General features: G+C 43.0%; 1 protein-coding gene across 1 annotated transcript in view; it reads right to left on the bottom strand.

Moving 5' to 3' along the window:
- The window catches only part of LOC132819862 (A-kinase anchor protein 12-like), a 91,150-nt gene extending 77,068 nt beyond the window's left edge, over positions 1 to 14,082 (bottom strand). The window contains exon 1 of the mRNA XM_060831766.1: positions 13,579 to 14,082. Coding sequence (XP_060687749.1) covers positions 13,579 to 13,818 — 240 coding nt within the window. The 5' untranslated portion in view covers positions 13,819 to 14,082. The remainder of the gene's footprint in view (positions 1 to 13,578) is intronic.
- Between the last annotated feature and the right edge of the window lie 5,606 nt (positions 14,083 to 19,688).

Genomic DNA, 19,688 nt, shown 5'->3' with positions numbered 1-19,688 from the left:
CTGAAGAGTCTACATCCGTGCTGTACAACCATGACTCTACTATAGATGTGAACAGCGGATGGGACCTGAGCAAGTTCAGATAAAAGTAAGCCATGAAAAAAAAGAAATAGTGCAAGAAACGAGTTAAAATACTAACTCCATCTAGCAAAATTGGACATCAAATTAATAAGTTTTTTAAAAAAAACTAACTCATAATAGGCAAATCCAAGGAACTCAAAAATAAAAGCAGCTTCAACTGCCAGATTGAGAGAGGAAAAAAAAGTGGATTAAACTTCGATCTGGAAGATAGTTAGACTGTTTCAATAGAGGGGTTATGAGCTCTCCCCCCAACTCAGACCACAAGACTAAAGCTGAAAGCAAGCAATTGTCATTGGGTCACATGGAATAGAATCTACATGACTCGAGTTCAGAACAAGGTCATACTAACACTGACTGAATCAAGTCATTAAATTGAACAGATCCAAAAGCTAGGCTCTTCCAACTCCAGAAATTAACTAGTCTGCTGAGATAGCTGACTAATCAGATAAATTAAGCCCAAGGGAAAAATAGGTTTGCTCTGACAATGCACACCATTCAGCTTGGACTGTTTTCATTATTGCAGCAAGTTGATTGTGACACAACCTGGTACATGGAGGAATTCTATCCCACAGCTTCCTGTCAGGGTCAAAATTAAGTGAAGAACCCTTATCACTTGAGCTTGAAAAAAGCCATTGATTCTTTTCTAAGTAGAAAGGCACCTGGCAAGGTTGGGATTCCAGCTGAGCTGCTCAAATAGATAATCCCATTCACTGCCACAGCATCACGATCCTTCACTCTGCTGCAAGATAGGACTCATTCTGCAGGAGATGCCTGCTGCTAAATCATTAGATTACACAATAAAATGGGAGAGAGGAGATTGCAGCTACAGAGGTATCACAAGGAAAGACTTTAGAAGACTCCATCTCAGATCAGTATCCATAAGTCACAGGTTTAAAATAATTATTAGAAAAAAGAAAGTTTTGCAAAGGGTTGCTAAGATCTGGAATACATTAAACAATGGAGGCGTCAGATGAATCCACAAACTTTTCAGTAGACAACTGAAAAACAAATGTGTATTTGAAGAGATTAGGGTGTTCTTTTAAGATTCTACAACTACCTCATCTGAGGCTTGGTCACAGAAAGCGAATCATGTAGTCATCACAGAGCTTACTACCAAAATAAGCCTCAGACTGGTCAGCTTACTCCAGAAGTATAGCACTGAGCAATAGTTGATCATGTTATTACACCATCTGAGGCAGGTAGGCCTTGTACTCAGACTTTCTGTTTCAGAAGTAAGGACATTACCACTGCACCACAAGATTGTCATTGGGTCACATGGAATAGAATCCATGTGACTCCAGTTCAGAGCAAGGTCATACCTAGCGCTGACTGAATTAAGACATTAAATTGAGCCTATCCAAAAGCTGGGCTCTTCCAACTCCAGAAACAAACTGGTCTGCTGAGATGGTTGATTAATCAGATAAATTAAGCCCAAGAGAAAATAGGTTTGCTCTGACAACGCACTCCATTCAGCTTGGACTGTTTTTTTTAAATTACAGCAAGTTGATTGTGACAACCTGGCACATGGAGGAATTCTATCCTTGAAGTATATTCTACTTACTGATTTGCAACACTTAAACCTATGTGAAATCCATAAGCTTAACTAGCTAAGAATCAGAGATCTACAAACCCAATTGCAGATGTAAAACCAAAAAAAAAGGACCATTAGGGACGTGAAGTGCACATGGGAAAAACAAGACACTGATGACAAAGCACTGCACTGACCCTGAACAGCCGCTAAAACTTCCCATGGTGAATGTTTCATGCAGGTTATTTTTAGCTGCCCCTCACATCCAGTAGTAAATTTTTTGAGAGTTGTGGGAGAAAAAAAAAAGTCCCTTCGAGACATTCTGACTCAAATCTTCTTCCTGCCTTATCAAGCTGTGGTCAGCAGATATGAAAACGAAATGCTGCAGCAAAATATGGATCATCATCAGTGGGCACATAACATGGAGGAGCAAGTCAACAAAGTTGCTTTAATCTAACACCTCCTGTGAACACAGAATGCCCCAAATTATTTCAGTCAGTTATTAGTGTGTGTGGTAATTACTGATACACAATAGGGAACTCCAGAGCTAATTTACACAGTAACATCACCCAAACAGCAACAAAGTGACAGGTTTTCATGCTGAGTTGATAAATATGATTTGAGACATCTGGGAAATCACCCTTGCTCCTCTTCAAAAATAGTACCCTTTAATATCCACTGAGGCTGCAGATGGGGCTTCAGCGTAACATTTCATCATAAAAGCTGGCACCTCCAACAGTCCCAGAAACCTGCTATCAGCTAGACCACGGTCAATTCTTTTGAAGTGGAGTTCAAAAACGCAACCTTCTGACTCAAGGTGGGAATGCTCTGACCTCAAACACCAATCAGACCATTTTATATGTTCTATCTTGAACGAACTGGCACACTGCATAACCTACTGACAATTACAAGATCTTCTGAGCCTCTATAACAGAACCTGCTGCATACACCTGCTGCAAAATGGTAGATTGCAGAGAAACGTAGGGATGCCAGAGCTCATGTCTGCAAATCACTGAGGGTAAGACAGTGAGATGGTTAGTTATGTTGGCACATGTTTTATTGGGTAAAAAATGAGGTCTGCAGATGCTGGAGATCACAGCTGCAAATGTGTTGCTGGTCAAAGCACAGCAGGTTAGGCAGCATCTCAGGAATAGAGAATTCGACGTTTCGAGCATAAGCCCTTCATCAGGAATCAAACGTCGAATTCTCTATTCCTGAGATGCTGCCTAACCTGCTGTGCTTTGACCAGCAACACATTTGCAGCTGTGATCTCCAGCATCTGCAGACCTCATTTTTTACATGTTTTATTGGCCAAGGTACCGAGTATAAGAGCATAAGGTTATACTAGGGACTATAGCTAAAATACCACACTCTATGCTGGTCACTGCATTACAAGAAATAGATGATCACACCAAAGAGAGAGTGAAGAGGCAGAGAATTTCACCTGAGAAAACTTTGGAGTTGTTTCTCTTGGAGAAAAAGAGACATTAGGTTAATTTGCAGTGTATTAAATTTCATGGGCCCTCAACCAAATGGATAGGAAGGAGCCATTTGCATTAGCATTAACAGAAAAGTCAATAACTAGAAAGCATAAATTTGAAGTAATTGGTGAAAGAGGGAGAGAAACATTGATCCCCTTCCCACCCAAAACCTTTGCCTGAAGGGGTGAGTCAACCCAATTCGAGCTAGCACAGATATTGGCCCACAGGCCATCTCCTGCTCATAAATGGTTCTATATAAAAACTTGGTCTTGTGTAGCTTCTTCTACCACTGGGAGAATTCTTTAATTGCAGTGTGGCATGTTTCAATGGATAATTTCAACTATAAATAGTGACAACGGAATTTATAATGGAGATATGAAACATCAACTTGGAGCCAGGAACAGAATTACCTCAGTGAACATGGAATAATGATCCCTCTATTCGGGTGCCAGTTCACCTCAAACTGTGATGATACTATGACTTTAAAAGGTGTATTTTTTTTTAATGAGGTGGAGAGCAGTCTGTTCAAATTTAATAAACAGCTTGCAAGGCCTTGGGTGTTTTTTTAAAAACAAAAGTTGGAACAATAGAAGCAGCCTGAATGGGTGGGATCAAATTTCCACAGTACCAGGGGTTTTAGTTTTAGCTTTCTGCAGTTGCTGGGGTTTTGAAGCTGGATGTGGAAGCTCTTATTCATCAATTACAGCTAAAAGCTCCCTGTGCTAGAATTGCACATGTGACAATCTATTTTACTGAATTTGCCTTTGAGGGCGTGCTTATGTTATGTTAATTAATAGCAGCACATCTCATTTTATTAAGCATTTTGATTGAGTTACAGTTAAGCCAAATCTTTTCTTTCATCTGTCTTTTAGCTATAATGTATGAATAAAGTGTGTTTTATTTCAAGCCTGGTAGTTTAACCAATTGAATTGCATCCGGAAAACAACAGAATTTTAAACTAAAAAAAAAAGTCTAGACTATCTTCTTAATATATTTTGAGGGGTTTTGTCTGGTCCAAAACACAAAAACACTCACTTGACCTGAACAACCCAGATAGAATGGACTAGATATAAAATTCCATATTGCTTTTTGACAGGCATTTCTTCCTTGCCCTCCACCTCAATATTTTTACAGAACTGCAAGGCAAGGCTGGTTTATTGATAGAGATACTTGACATTCCATTTATGACATCCTTAATTAAAACCAACTTCCAAGGAGCAAGAATCTAAAATCAAATTCCTGACAGAATGCTGGAGGCCAGTGCCATGAGACACAGATTGGAGGATGGCTATGTAAACCCTCATTGAAGCAACTAAGCTTCAAATATCCAGATGCCTCCCTTCTTCAAACATGTTTCCCATTCAATACACCCAGCCTAGTGTGAATTTCTTAAAAATTTATTGGGCTTGTAACTGCAAATCATTGCAAATACAAAGTCAGGAATCAAAGTCTGGCAGAAATGTTTCATTGCTCAACTTCAGTTTTTGTTTGCGGTCCTCTAGAACTTTGTCAATCTAGGTGACTGCCAATTTAATGTTTCATGCTTACACAGATCCTAGACTACACAGCACTGATAAGGCTGTCATTGCCCGTCAGGGAAGCTATCCTAAAATAGCACTGCTGTCTGACCACCTTCCCATACTCAATGTTAAGGTCTTGCTACGGTTACAAATCTAACATACATTGTCTGCATCAGGGCAGCTTCTTAAATCAGCATTCCCCCTTCACCCCCATCTCAAATCTGACTGATCCCAAGAGATCTGGAAGACTGTTTCCTAATTAGAACACATGCCAGGTCTGGAATTACACAAACGGTTACAAGACGGAAATACAACAACACAATGATTCCCAACCCAAGGACAATTTGATAAGTTGTGTGCTACAGTCTGCCAGTCTTGAGCAAACTCCTGTCTTAATTTAAACTCTCAATGTAACAAAAAGCAGTTGCAAAGCTCAGCAAATGAATCTCTGCTCACAGGCTTTTAAATAGTTACAGAAAGTCTTCCAAGCAAATGAGGTTATCTTAGACTATAAGCAAGTTAATCCAAATATCCTGCCAAATTGTAAATACTACATGACAGTGCACAGGTCCAAAAAACATTGTGCAAAATTCATTCCAAAAGCAAGCAGGCATTTAGAAACTACAAACGAATGTTTACATTCCTAAATGGCTACGCATTATAGAAAAGCACAGATTTTGCTTAGGTTCAGTACACCAGTCATTTGACTGGAGTGTCTGAAGGGACTCCCATTTGGTTAAGTGAGTAGATTTTTTTTGTTTTAAGTGGAACAGTAAGGAAGGCATACACATTCTGTCACCCTTATAAGGAATCTGTGATAGCTGTCTAAGCGACTGCTAAACTCTATTAAAAATAGGTTTACAATATAGGCAGGATATTGCAGAACTTTGGTCCATCCTCCTGAGAATGTTTGGTCCATAGCTTGAATTCAAAATTCTCACCCATATGTTCAAATACCTTCAGTCTCCCTGTGCCTTCAGTTGCCAGGCCCCAAACTCTGGAATTTCTTTCCTAAGGTTCTGTGCTTCTGTCCTCGTAGGATGTTTCTTAAAATATACTATCAAGAGCAAACATTTAGCCAGCTATCTAAGTATCTCATGTGTGTCAGTGTTAAACAATGCCTAACATTACACTTGGAATGACTAGAGATATTTTACAATAATCAAAAAAGGTGTTACATAAAATTCAAGTTGGCGGTTATAGTAACTGCACCAAACTTAAGGGGATATTGAAAGTTGAGACCAGAATTTAGAGTCAGATGTACTGCACAGAATCAGACCCTTCCATCCATGCCGACCAGATATCCCAACCTAATCTAGTCCCACTTGCCAGCATCCGGCCCATATCTCTCCAAACTCTTTCTAATTCATATATCCATCCAAATCCCTTTTAAAATGCTGTAATTGTACCAGACTCCACCACTTCCACTGGCAGCTCATTCCATATATATACACCACCCTCTGCATGAAAATGTTGCCTCTTAGGTCTCATATCTTTCCCCTCTCACCCTCTAGTTCTGGACTCCCCCACTGCAGGGACAAATCTTTGTCTTTGAAGGAGACATCTCCAGCTCATAGGTTAAGTAGCTGAAAGCACCACTGAGGATCTGCCCAATTAATACCCAGGCAAGTGAAGTGAAGACTTGAAATCATACAGCCACAGCTGGGAACACAAACTCCAGATGTGTTCCAGATGAATACATCAAGGCCGGAATAAATTTATTCAATACATAGTAATAATTGTCAATACAGAATGCTATTCTTGACTACTTGTTGGAACAAGATAAAACAGAATCTCTACTGTGGAAAAAGGCCACTTGTCCCATTGAGTCTGCACTAACTCTCCAAGGATCATCCCACCCAGCACCAGCTCCACATCCTATCACCATAACCCCACATTTACCATGGCTAATACACCCCCTGGACACTACAGACAATTTAGCATAGCCAATCCACCTAACCTGAACATCTTTGAACTGTGGGAGGAAACCCACACAGATACTGGGAAACATGCAAACTCCATACAGTCCCCCAAGACAGTAAGTAAACTTGGGTCCCTGGTCCTGTAAGGCAGCAGTGCTAACCACTGAGCCACTATCAGTGGAATGAATTTTGATCAAAATTGGAAAGAGACAAAAATTCATTCCTAAGTTGTTTAAAATTTCTTCAAAGAACAATAGATGGCGATATTTGAAATTTTGGACAAAATGGAGATTAAAATTTGCTACAGGTTTTGAAGATGCTCGCTTCAAGACTGGATGTGGATGTGGCTACAGTTCTAGTGTAATTTTAGTGGAAGGCAAAAGCAAAGCATTTATTGGAAGCCTAATGAATATTAAGAGGAATAACAACTGGTCATTACCTGGAGCTTGGATGAAACAACAGTTTTACTGCGAAAATTTGAAAGGCAGATTCTCATTTTCAAAAAAGTAATACAGATCCATTTAATGAGACTGGATACAAATAAAATAAAACAGGTCCAGTAGTGAAGTCAACAGTAACGGATAAGGCACATAACAACAGGAAGCCATTCAGTCCTTTTGAGCCAGTTCCACTATTCATTTAGATTTAGACCACAACTTCATTGACCTGCCTTATTTCTGGATCTTTACCAACATCCTTTGCACTCATCTTCAAAAGCTCACAATGTCCCAGTATCTAAAGCTTCTTCAATAAGCAGGTTTACTCAAATCAGCACAAATCCATCAAAAGAAAGAGAATTCTACTTTAGGAGCACAATTTATCATTTTTCCAGACAAGTTTTATGCAAGAAAGCTTGGGGTTCAGTTTGGATTGATTGCCCCTAATTGAGAAAGCTATGAAAATTAGATTATAACATTACCACTCTGTAGAATTTAAAACCCCGTTTCTTTTCCTCAAAAACGAATAACATCTCCAATGTAATTAAACTGGCAGACACCTAAACATCTTAGCAACAGCACTCAGGATTAAGGGGTTACAATATGCATGTAGTTTATGATACATCAACCACCATGCTTGCCTAAATCAAATTCAAACCTTAACAAAACAGCCTCTGTGTGGAAACAAAATTGCAATAAATCTTAGAAGCAGCATCCCAGAAGCAAGCCATTAGACCCATTCAGGTATTCATAATTCAGGCAAGCTTACTCCCACTCTAATTCCTCTTCATTCCACAGTCCTATTTCGTTCTCCCACACATATCAAGACTGTCTTTAAATGCACTAGTGCTGTTCCAATCACACCATATATGTTAAACTGGAAGGACTAGACTCGTATCTACATCTTCATTAATTCCAAGTAAGGAACTATCTACATTTTCAAAAACATACCAGCTGCTGTACTGCAAACTGCAGTACTCTAATGTGGATACACTGCGATTGCCACTAAAGATTAGCCCAGAGAGAAGCATTTGTTATAATTTTTTCCTTCCTCGCTTTACTCCCAGGGGACCAGGGGTGAAAAAGGGAGAAGGCAAAGGTCATGGGAATGTCTATACTCACACGAAGGATTTTAGAATGTGAAGAGTTAGTTTGAATTTTTTTTAAATTGTGGATTTGCACCGATATAAGTTGCATGACTGAAATGTGGAATAAGATCCACTCCATACTGTTTAATAGTTTGACTCCACTCCAAAAATCCTTTGGGAAGAAAAGAATCAGGGTGGTTTCAGTAAGGAAGACATTTTCAGCACAAATGTCTGTGCTAGTGATTACATTCCATACAATTCCCCCTCACTACAATTCATCTAAACTTGTCAACAACTCCTTCCATTCTTTTTCCTCTCATTATTTGCCCAGCTTCCCCTTAAACATATCTATGTACTATGCACCACCTCTCCATGCGATGTGATAACAGGCACCCTACCCTTCCTCCAACTGCCTGCTCCACAGCTACAGAATGCTAGTACTTCCAAATAAATCTTTTGGAATATAACCTAGAGAGTGATTTTTAAACTCTTTCCTACAGAAAGGGACACGTCTCCTGAATTCCTCACTGAATTTGTCAAGTGTCATATTTACGGACTCCCATTCCCAGATGGAAATATCTTCTCTCTATCTACCTTAACAAACTTCTTATAAAAAAAACCTTTAAAAGACCTGCGTCAGGGCACTATCAGAAAAGAATCTTAGTTTTAAATTAGCAACACATCATTAAGCACACTGAAAGTAGGCCTCTCCAAAAAGGGTCAAAAGGTGTGGTGGAAAAGCACATCCACTCAGATAGCATCCAAGGAGCAGGAGTCATCAACATTGAGCATAAGCCCTTTATCAGGAATGAGACTTGTAGGCCAGGGAGGGAGCTGAGATATACATGGGAGGGGGAAGAGAAGGTAACTGGAAATGCGATAGGTAGATGAAGGTGTGGGTAAAGGTGATAGAACAGAGAGGAGGGTGGAGTGGATAGGTGGGACAGTTCAAGAGAGCGGTGCCGAGTTGCAAGATTGGATCTGGGGTAAGGTAGGGAAGGAATGAGGAAACTGGTGAAATGGATGAGGATTAACGTCCCAACTAACGCACAAGCAAATGGACGGTCTCATACTCAGTCTAGGCTAACAGTCTATAGAGTTTAGCCTTAAACCCAAATGAACAAGTACTGCTAAATAAAAACTATTCTCCTTGTATGTTGGCCAAGAGCCCTCATGTCACCACCTAGAAACCAAAGAACCGGTCATCGGTGCAACACTTAAGACATTGCCGTGTGCTCAACGACTGTCACATTAATTTGGGCTTCAAAATAATTGTCCATAAGACTGAGATGTGCACAAGGATCCAAACAGTAAATGCATTCAATTTGCAAATCTCAGATCGCTGTGCACTTGCCTACAAAATAATAGGGTCTAAGTATTACAATTCAGGTGCTTTGATGATTCTTTCAAAAGAAATCACTGACTGTGGGCCTCTTGCTGAAATATTTGTATCATCGATAGTCACAGGTGAGGTGCCGGAAGACTGGAGGTTGGCAAATGTGGTGCCACTGTTTAAGAAGGATGGTAAGGACAAGCCAAGGAACTATAGATCAGTGAGCCAGATGTCGGTGGTGGGCAAGTTGTTGGAGGGAACCCTGAGGGACAGGATGTACATGTATTTGGAAAGGCAAGGGCTGATTAGGGATAGTCAACATGGCTTTGTGCGTGGGAAATCATGTCTCACAAACTTGATTGAGTTTTTTGAGGAAGTAACAGAGGATTGATGAGGGCAGAGTGGTTGATGTGATCTATATGGACTTCAGTAAGGCTTTCGACAAGGTTCCCCCATGGGAGACTGATTAGCAACGTCGAATCTCCTGTTCCTTGGATGCTGCCTGACCTGCTGCGCTTTTCCAGCAACACATTTTCAGCTTAGATCTCATGGAATACAGGGATACAGAACTAGCTCAAAGGTAGAAGACAGAGGGTGGTGGTGGTGGTGGGTTGTTTTTCAGACTGGAGGCCTGTGACCAATGGAGTGCCACAAGGATCGGTGCTGGGCCCTCTACTTTTTGTCATTTACATAAATGATTTGGATGCAAGCATAAGAGGTACAGTTAGTAAGTTTGTAGATGACACCAAAATTGGAGGTGTAGTAGACAACGAAGAGGGTTACCTCAGACTACAACAGGATCTTGAGCAGATGGGCCAATGGGCTGAGAAGTGGCAGATGGAGTTTAATTCAGATAAATGCGAGATGCTGCATTTTGGGAAAGCAAATCTTAGCAGGACTTATACACTTTATGGTAAGGTCAAAGGGAGTGTTCCTGAACAAAGAGACCTTGGAGTGCAGGTTCTTAGCTCCTTGAAAGTGGAGTCACAGGTGGATAGGGTAGCGGAGGCGGCATTTGGTATGCTTTCCTTTATTGGTCAGAGTATTGAGTATAGGACATTGGTGAGGCCACTGTTGGAATATTGCATGCAATTCTGGTCGCCTTTCTTTCGGAAAGATGTTGTGAAATTTGAAAAAGTTCAGAAAAGATTTACAAGGATGTTGCCAGGGTTGGATGATTTGAGATAGGGGAGAGGCTGAACATGCTGGGGCTGTTTTCCCTGGAGCATCGGAGGCCGAGGGATGACCTTATCGAGGTTTACACAATTATGAGGGGCATGGATATGATAAATAGACAAAGTCTTTTCCCTGGGGTCGGGGAGTCTAGGACTAAAGGGCATAGGTTTAGGATGAGAGGGGAAAGATATAAAAGAAAACTGCAGGGCAACTTTTTCACACAGAGGGTGAGACATGTATGGAATGAGCTGCCAGGGGAAGTGGTGGAGGCTGGTACTACTGGAACATTTAAGAGACATTTGGATAGGTATATTATTAGGAAGGGTTTGGAATGATATGGGCCGGATGCTGGCAGATTGGACTAGATATCTGGTCGGCATTGACAGGTTGGACTGAATGGTCTGTTTCCATACTGTACATTGCTATGACAGAATAAATGCCTTTATCATTTGAAATCTTCAACCCATATTTTGAAATTCCAATGTTTTAAGGCATTTTGCATGCCAATTGTCAACTTTCAAATGTTATGAAGATGCTGAGTTCTGGGGACCTTCATGGTTAGAGTCTTAATATTCATGCCCATTCCCACCAACTCCCCCAAACCCCCAATCCACTAAACCAACAATTTATCACTTTGCATGGTCCATTCTGTCAGCCACGCTCTCCTATAGCCATCCTCAGTTTGACATGCGCTCACTTTAACATTTTTAGATAACAAGTAACAGATTAATTCAGGTGTCCAGGTATAGAAATCTCACAAAAAAGCCAATGCGCAGGTACAGAAATTGCACAAAATGCTGCATGGAAATTTGAAATTTAAGGGTTAGGAAGTTGCCCTCCAGCTGTACTTATTCAGATCCCATCTGTAGCACTGCATACAGCTTTGAGTACCACACCCCAGGAAGGACATACTGACCTTGGAAGGGCTGCAGCGCAGTTTCATCAGAATAAAACCAAACCTCAATGTGCTAGAATGCACTTTCTTCACCAGGTTAGAAGATTTGACATCAAATCTAGATAAAAAGATTCTCTAACATCATCTCAATCAGAGCAAAGGTCAACGACCTAATCATTAAGTGGGACTCCATAATACTCACTAATTTCATTTTAGATTACAGACTCCAATTACTCCAGTCCCAGGTAAAACTAATTGATCAATCTCCTGACTCACAATTTTCCCCCTTTCTTGAAACAGTAGTTTTTACATTTTCAGTATTGTGGTACAGTTAGTATCCAAGATTTTTTGGATAAAATAATACAAATCCTCCACTTTCCTCAGCCTTTAGCACCCTGTGATGTATACCAGTCAAGCTTAATAACTTTCTATCTTTATTATAATTACACACCCTCCAGTCCCCCTCCAGTTCTGTTACCCATTCTTCCTTCAGTAGCCCCACTTTTACATTCCTCAAAAGAAAGCTACTTCAGCAAATCAGCCATTCCCCCTTTAACATATTTTGTTCCATTCTTGATACTTCTACTTGATTCACTGTCACAGTTACATAGATTTGTAAACAACAAGTGCTATTTATGTGTAATGAGACTACTCTCCTCCAAGTAAACCACCTCCCTCATTATTACATTTTACACCATATCCTTCAGTTACTGTCTCCTTCCCCTTCGGTAAGTGCTATTCAGCTCAACCACTCCCAAATGGGGCGAGCTTTACATTCCCATTGTGATGGTTTGGGTATACTTAATGTTATTTTATCCATCTTGAGTGTTAATATATTTCCCCAACTAAATCACTACTTACATCACAATCCCCCATTGTCCCCAGTTAATCAGTTTTGTGTTGTGGGTGGATTAAGAGTGAGAGATTAGAGATAGTTGATACAAATTCCACCTGTCAAAATGCTAATTCTTTTTCCCAGGAATTTGTATTGCAGACTCCACTGTTCATTATAATTCCAGTCATTTGGAATGAAAGAGTAGGGAGCTGGATATAAAGCCTGCGGACATCTCATCCTCGCTAGCACAGCATCGCTTTCGTTCACATAGCTCGATGATCTTCAATGCGCTCCCAATGTGGTAACATCTGCTTTGTAAGTCTATCCAGACAGTCATTAGAAAGAGAGAATTTAATTGGCGCTCAGGCACACTAATAGTCTTTTTCATAAGAATTTCCTCTGCCCCATTCATTAACCTGACTGAGGACATGGCTCAACTTTCTCCTCCCTCCCGTTTTTGTGCGAGATGAAGGAGGGTCAGCATCAACATGTCACCTCCGAAAATAAAACGTCTTTGATGGAAGAATATTCAAAACCAAAAGGAAATTTTTTAAAAAAGCTAAAGTACACACACGACATTCCATTAAATAAAACCATTGTACTCTACGTTAGAGACTGAACCAAAGTCCAGATACTTTGTTATAAACACCCTGCCAGTCCCCCTGAGCTTTTCCAGCAATTTCTGATTTTGATTTGAATATCAATGTTCCGTTAGGTCCACGTTGTGTTAAGTCTTAACAGATGGACTAGATTAGCTTAGATTCCCTACAGTGCGGGAACAGGCCCTTCGGCCCGACCGACCCTCTGAAGAGCAACACCCCCCCGACTAACGCATCTAACACCATGGGCAACTTACCGTGGCCTGTTCAATTGAGCCTGGCCCCCTGGGGCTGTGAGGCGGCAGTGGTCACAACTGGGACCAATACTTACCTTACAGTGGCTCAATGACGCAGTCAACATTTTACTGATTCAACAAATAATTTCCCCCACTATATTTAACATAAACCTTTCCAAGCTCAGTCCCTGTGGCAATTTGGAGACATTTGGGAGGGCAGGGAGTTACTGAAGTGGAGAGATTAGATAGTGTCTGACCCATTGTTGGGCACTGCCAGTTTTAGGATTCCTAACTTTTAGCAGGACACTCCAGACCCAGTCTCTCCCCGCTCCGGGGAGGCAGTGAGGGGTAAATCAGGGTCATCCCTAAATTAACACCCACACACCACCCCTACTCCCCAACATTCCTGCATCCCAGACTGGGACCCAGCAGCGTTTCTCTCCCACTCACCCCTCCGTCCACTCTCTCGGTGTGCTGTCCCTCCGGCTGCTCGCTCGGGCTGAGTTGGTCGGGCTCCTGCGCTGAGATGCCGCTTCCCATCTCCCAGATTTTCGGGGTGTCATTCAGGCAGACAAAACAAGACAGGCAAGACCGGTCCCTAGCTCGGCCTGTGGGCACAGCCCCCGCAGACTGCTCGTTAAACCGCTCGGCTTCACCATCCAAACCTCCACTCACTGAGACCCTCCGCATTCAGAGTGACACTGCCATCATCACTCTCCCTGGGGCTAGACTGAATATTGAAACTCTCCCTCCCCAACCCTGGGGGAGGACTGGACACTGTAACCCCCTCTTTCCCTCACACCCCCCTCCTCAGGGGTCAGACTAGACACTGATTTCCCCCACCCCCCTAGGCTCAGGTTGGATATTGTAACGCCCCTGTTGTCCTGGGTTCAGACTTCGACCCTTGGGCTCCAGAGACAACTTGTCTCCTTCTACGCAGCCTCTCACTGTAGTCCCTCCACTCCAATACAGACAGCTTTCTAATAACTATCCTCAATCCCCTGGATTCTTCGTGGTCCAAAATCTTATCCCAAACCAATAGGAAACGGGACAGGGAGGGACCAAGGAAGCGGCAGCCAACCGCTTTCCACCCCTCACAGCTCAATGATATTTAGTGAGAAGCGCAAGTCCCAACTGTTTAAAGTGTGTAACAAACACGCAGAAAAACTGAGCAAAACAGAAAAAGATGCCTCTCTCTCACGCCTCTGCAGCTGACTAAAAGGCACCTCCAACTGTTTTAAACTATAAGTAGTCAAATACCCTTAGTAGCATAATTATTTACCATTGTAAGACGGAGCAACAGCCGCAAATTTGCATCCTGAAAATCACATCATCAGCAACGTAGCTCTGACCAAATAGCAGCTAACCCGAGAATGCAGCTTTAAAAAGAAGGGTTTTGTGATTTACACATGAAAGAAGTGAAACTATCACTTTTTTTTCTAACAGATGAAAGGCTTAACAGACAATCAATTTTTCAATGTATAATTTCAGTTACATCACACTGCAAATTTTTGCTATAAATTCTGTTAGGATCGAATCCTCCACAATCACCTGATGAAGGAGCATCGCTCCGAAAGCTAGTGTGCTTCCAATTAAACCTGTTGGACTATAACCTGGTGATGTGTGATTTTTGACTGACCAAGTAATGTGTTTTAGTGATATTGTTTGGGGCTGTGGTGAAATCTGGGGGAAACCGCCCTACTCTGATTTGAAACACTGCTTGTTGTGAAAGGCAGCATTTCCTCTGTCATTCTAAGGCTAAATCTGAAACAAGGATAGGCCATTTGCACCTGATTGTTTCCCAAATTCCATGGTAATTTGAATTGGTCGATCCCTCAATTTACATAACCTGCAGGATAGAAATACAGCTAAAACATTCAACAACTGTAAAGGAGGATTTTCATTACCCCAACCCTTTACTAACTCCCTGTCAACTTGTCACTGACATTGTCCAGTGAAATTTTTCATGTGGTTGCTAATTGAAGAGATGTAGTACACACACATACATGGTGTGGTTAACAATCACACAACACGAGGTTATGGTCCAAAGGTTCACTTGGAAATACAAGCTTTCAGAGCACTTCTCCTTTGTCAGGTAGCTAGTGGGGTGGAATCATAGGACACAGAATTTATAGCAAAATATCATACAACTGATGCAATATATCGAACAAACCCAGATTGCTGTTAAGTCTTTCATCTTTTAGAATGAGTTGCATGTTTCGATTCATTAATATGTAAATCCCAGAACTTCTTTCAATTTCCCAAGATAACGTGAGGTTTTATTTGAAAAAAAGGTGACATCTCAATCAGACAATGCATTAAAGGCACGGGGTTAGAGTCTGTACATATTCCAATCTTGACTCAGACTGGTTTTAGAGTCATAGAGATGTACAACATGGAAACAGACCCTCATATTTATCGTATCCCTGCCCCTCACTCCAATACACACTGCAGACTGCTTTCTATTACTATCCTCAATCTCCTGGCTTCTTCGTGGTCCAAAATCTTATCTTGAACCAATAGGAAACGGGACAGGGAGGGACCAAGGAAGTGGAAGCCAACCGCTTTCCTCCTCCCCCGCCCACCCCTCACAGCTCACTGATATTTAGTCAGAAGTACAAGTTCAACTATTAAAAAATCCCCCATCACGAAGGACTCAAAGCCCTCCGCTTCTTCCTTTCCCGCCGCACCAACCACCTCCATCCCCCATCACGAAGGACTCAAAGCCCTCCGCTTCTTCCTTTCCCGCCGCACCAACCAGTACCCTTCCACTGACACCCTCCTTCGACTGACTGAACTGGTTCTCACCCTGAATAACTTCTCTTTTCAATCCTCCCACTTCCTCCAAACTAAAGGAGTAGCCATGGGCACCCGCATTGGCCCCAGCTATGCCTGCCTCTTCGTAGGATATGTGGAACAGTCCATCTTCCGCAACTACACTGGCACCACCCCCCACCTTTTCCTCCGCTACATCGATGACTGTATCGGCGCTGCCTCGTGCTCCCACGAGGAGGTTGAACAGTTCATCAACTTTACTAACACCTTCCATCCCGACCTGAAATTCACCTGGACTGTCTCAGACTCCTCCCTCCCCTTCCTAGACCTTTCCATTTCTATCTCGGGCGACCGACTCAACACAGACATCTATTATAAACCGACTGACTCCCACAGCTACCTGGACTACACCTCCTCCCACCCTGCCCCCTGTAAAAACGCCATCCCATATTCCCAATTCCTTCGTCTCTGCCGCATCTGCTCCCAGGAGGACCAATTCCAACACCGCACAGCCCAGATGGCCTCCTTCTTCAAGGACCGCAGATTCCCCCCAGACGTGATCGACGATGCCCTCCACCGCATCTCCTCCACTTCCCGCTCCTCCGCCCTTGAGCCCCGCTCCTCCAACCGCCACCAAGACAGAACCCCACTGGTTCTCACCTACCACAGCACCACCAACCTCCGCATACAACGTATCATCCGCCACCATTTCCGCCACCTCCAAACGGACCCCACCACCAAGGATATATTTCCCTCCCCTCCCCTATCAGCGTTCCGCAAGGACCACTCCCTTCGTGACTCCCTCGTCAGATCCACACCCCCCACCAACCCAACCTCCACCCCCGGCACCTTCCCCTGCAACCGCAGGAAATGTAAAACTTGCGCCCACACCTCCACACTCACTTCCCTCCAAGGCCCCAAGGGATCCTTCCATATCCACCACAAGTTCACCTGTACCTCCACACACATCATCTATTGCATCCGCTGCACCTGATGTGGCCTCCTCTATATTGGTGAGACAGGCCGCTTACTTGCGGAACGCTTCAGAGAACACCTCCGGGCCGCCCGAACCAACCAACCCAATCGCCCCGTGGCTCAACACTTCAACTCTCCCTCCCACTCCACCAAGGACATGCAGGTCCTTGGACTCCTCCACCGGCAGAACACAACAACACGACGGCTGGAGGAGGAGCGCCTCATCTTCCGCCTGGGAACCCTCCAACCACAAGGTATGAATTCAGATTTCTCCAGTTTCCTCATTTCCCCTCCCCCCACCTTGTCTCAGTCGGTTCCCTCAACTCAGCACCGCCCTCCTAACCTGCAATCCTCTTCCTGACCTCTCCGCCCCCACCCCACTCCGGCCTATCACCGTCACCTTGACCTCCTTCCACCTATCCCACCTCCATCGCCCCTCCCCCTAGTCCCTCCTCCCTACCTTTTATCTTAGCCTGCTTGGCTCTCTCTCTTATTCCTGATGAAGGGCTTACGCTCGAAACGTCGAATTCTCTATTCCTGAGATGCTGCCTGGCCTGCTGTGCTTTGACCAGCAACACATTTGCAGCTATTAAAAATGTGTATCAAACACGCAGAAAAACTGAGCAAAACGGACAAAAATGCCTCTGTATTAGGCCTTTCCAGCCGAATTCAAGGCATCTCCAATTATTTTAAACTACAGGTAGTCAACTACTTTTAATCAACTACAATTAATCACCGTTAATCAATCTTACATCTGTGATCAGCAAAGTTTTGGAAAGAATTCTGAGGGATAGGATTTGTGACTATTTGGCAAAGCATAGTGTGATTAAAGGCAGTCAGCATGGCTTTATGAGGGGCAGGTCATGCCTCACAAATCTTATTGAGTTCATTGAGGAGGTGTCAAGACCGGTCGATGACGGTCAAGCAGTGGATGTGGTGTGTATGGACTTTAGCAAGGCATTTGATAGCGTTCCTCATGGTAGGCTCATTCATAAAGTCAGGAAGTATGGGATATAGGGAAATTTGGCTATCTGGATTCAGAATTGGCTGGCTGATAGAAGGCAGAGAGTGGTTGTAGATGGAAAGTATTCTGCCTGGAGGTCAGTGTTGAATGGGATCCCGCAGGGCTCTGTACTTGGGCCTCTGCTCTTTGTAGTTTTTATAAATGACTTGGAGGTTGAGGAGTGGGTTAGTAAATTTGCAGATGACACAAATGTTGGAGGTGTCGGCGATAGTATAGAGGGCTGCAGTGTGACATAGACAGGATGCAGAGCTGGGCTGAGAAATGGCAGGTGGAATCCAACCTGGGTAAATGCGAAGTGATGCATTTTGGAAGGTCGAACTCAAATGCTGAATATAGGATTAAAGACAGGATTCTTGGCAGTATGGAGGAACAGAGGGATCTGGGTGTGCAAGTACATAGATCCCTCAAAGTTGCCACCCAAGTGGATAGGGTTGTTAAGAAAGCATATGGTGTTTTGGCTTTCATTAACGGGGGATCGAGTTTAAGAGCCGCAAGGTTTTGCTGCAGTTCTACAAGTCCCTTGTGAGACCACACTTGGAATATTCTGTCCAGTTCTGGTTGCCTACTATAGGAAAGATACAGAGGCTTTGGAGATGGTGCAAAGAAAGTTTACCAGGATGCTGCCTGGACTGGAGGGCCTGCCTTATGAAGAAAGGTTGAATAAGCTTGGACTTTTCTCTCTGGAGAGAAGGAGGAAGAGAGGAGACCTGATCGAGGTGTACAAAATAATGAGAGGAATAGTTAGAGTCAATAGCCAGAGACTTTTCCCCATAGCAGGATTGACTGGCACGAGAAGTCATAGCTTGAAGATATTAGGAGGAAGGTATAAAGGAGAGGTCAGAGGTAGGTTCTTTATGCAGAGAGTCGTGAATGCACGGAATATGTTACTGGCTGCGGTGATGGAAGCAGAGTCATTGGGGACATTTAAATGACTGCTGGACATGCACATGGATAGCTGTGAGTTGAGGGGTACGTAGATTAAGTTACTATATTTTGCATTAGGATTAAATCTCAGCCGAAGGGCCTGTTCTGTGCTGCACTTTTCTATGTTCTATGTTCTATTGTGATGTGGGAGCAACAGCCGCTAATTTGCATTCTGCAAGATCACATCATCAGCAACATAGCTCTGACCAAATAATGTGTTTTAGTGATATTGTTTGGGGCTGTGGTGAAATCTGGGGAAAACCGCCCTACTCTGATTTGAAACACTGCTAGTTGTGAAAGGCAGCATTTCCTCTGTCATTCTAAGGCTAAATCTGAAACAAGGATAGGCCATTTGCACCTGATTGTTTCCCAAATTCCATGGTAATTTGAATTGGTCGATCCCTCAATTTACATAACCTGCAGGACAGAAATACAGATAAAATTTTCAACAACTGTAAAGGAGGATTTTCATTAACCCAACCCTTTACTAATTTCCTGTCAACTTGTCACTGACATTGTCCAGTGAAATTTTTCATGTGGTTGCTAATTGAAGAGGTTGTAGTATACTTAGAGTCATAGAGATGTACAGCATGGATAAAGACTCTTCGGTCCAACCCGTCCATGCCAACCAGATATCCAAACCCGATCTAGTCACACCTGCCAGCGCCCGGCCCATATCCCTCCAAACCCTTCCTATTCATATACCCATCCAAACGCCTTATAAATGTTGCAATTGCACCAGCCTCCGCCACTTCCTCTGGCAGCTCATTCCATACATGCACCACCCTCTGCATGAAAACGTTGCCCCTTAGGTCCCTTTTATATCTTTCCCCTCTCACCCAAACCTATGTCCTATAGTTCT

The sequence above is a fragment of the Hemiscyllium ocellatum genome, chromosome 10 (assembly GCF_020745735.1).
Source record: "Hemiscyllium ocellatum isolate sHemOce1 chromosome 10, sHemOce1.pat.X.cur, whole genome shotgun sequence".
Lineage (NCBI taxonomy): Eukaryota > Metazoa > Chordata > Chondrichthyes > Orectolobiformes > Hemiscylliidae > Hemiscyllium > Hemiscyllium ocellatum.
The sequence above is the reverse complement of the archived record's forward strand: the minus strand, read 5'-3'. Positions and strand labels throughout refer to the sequence as shown.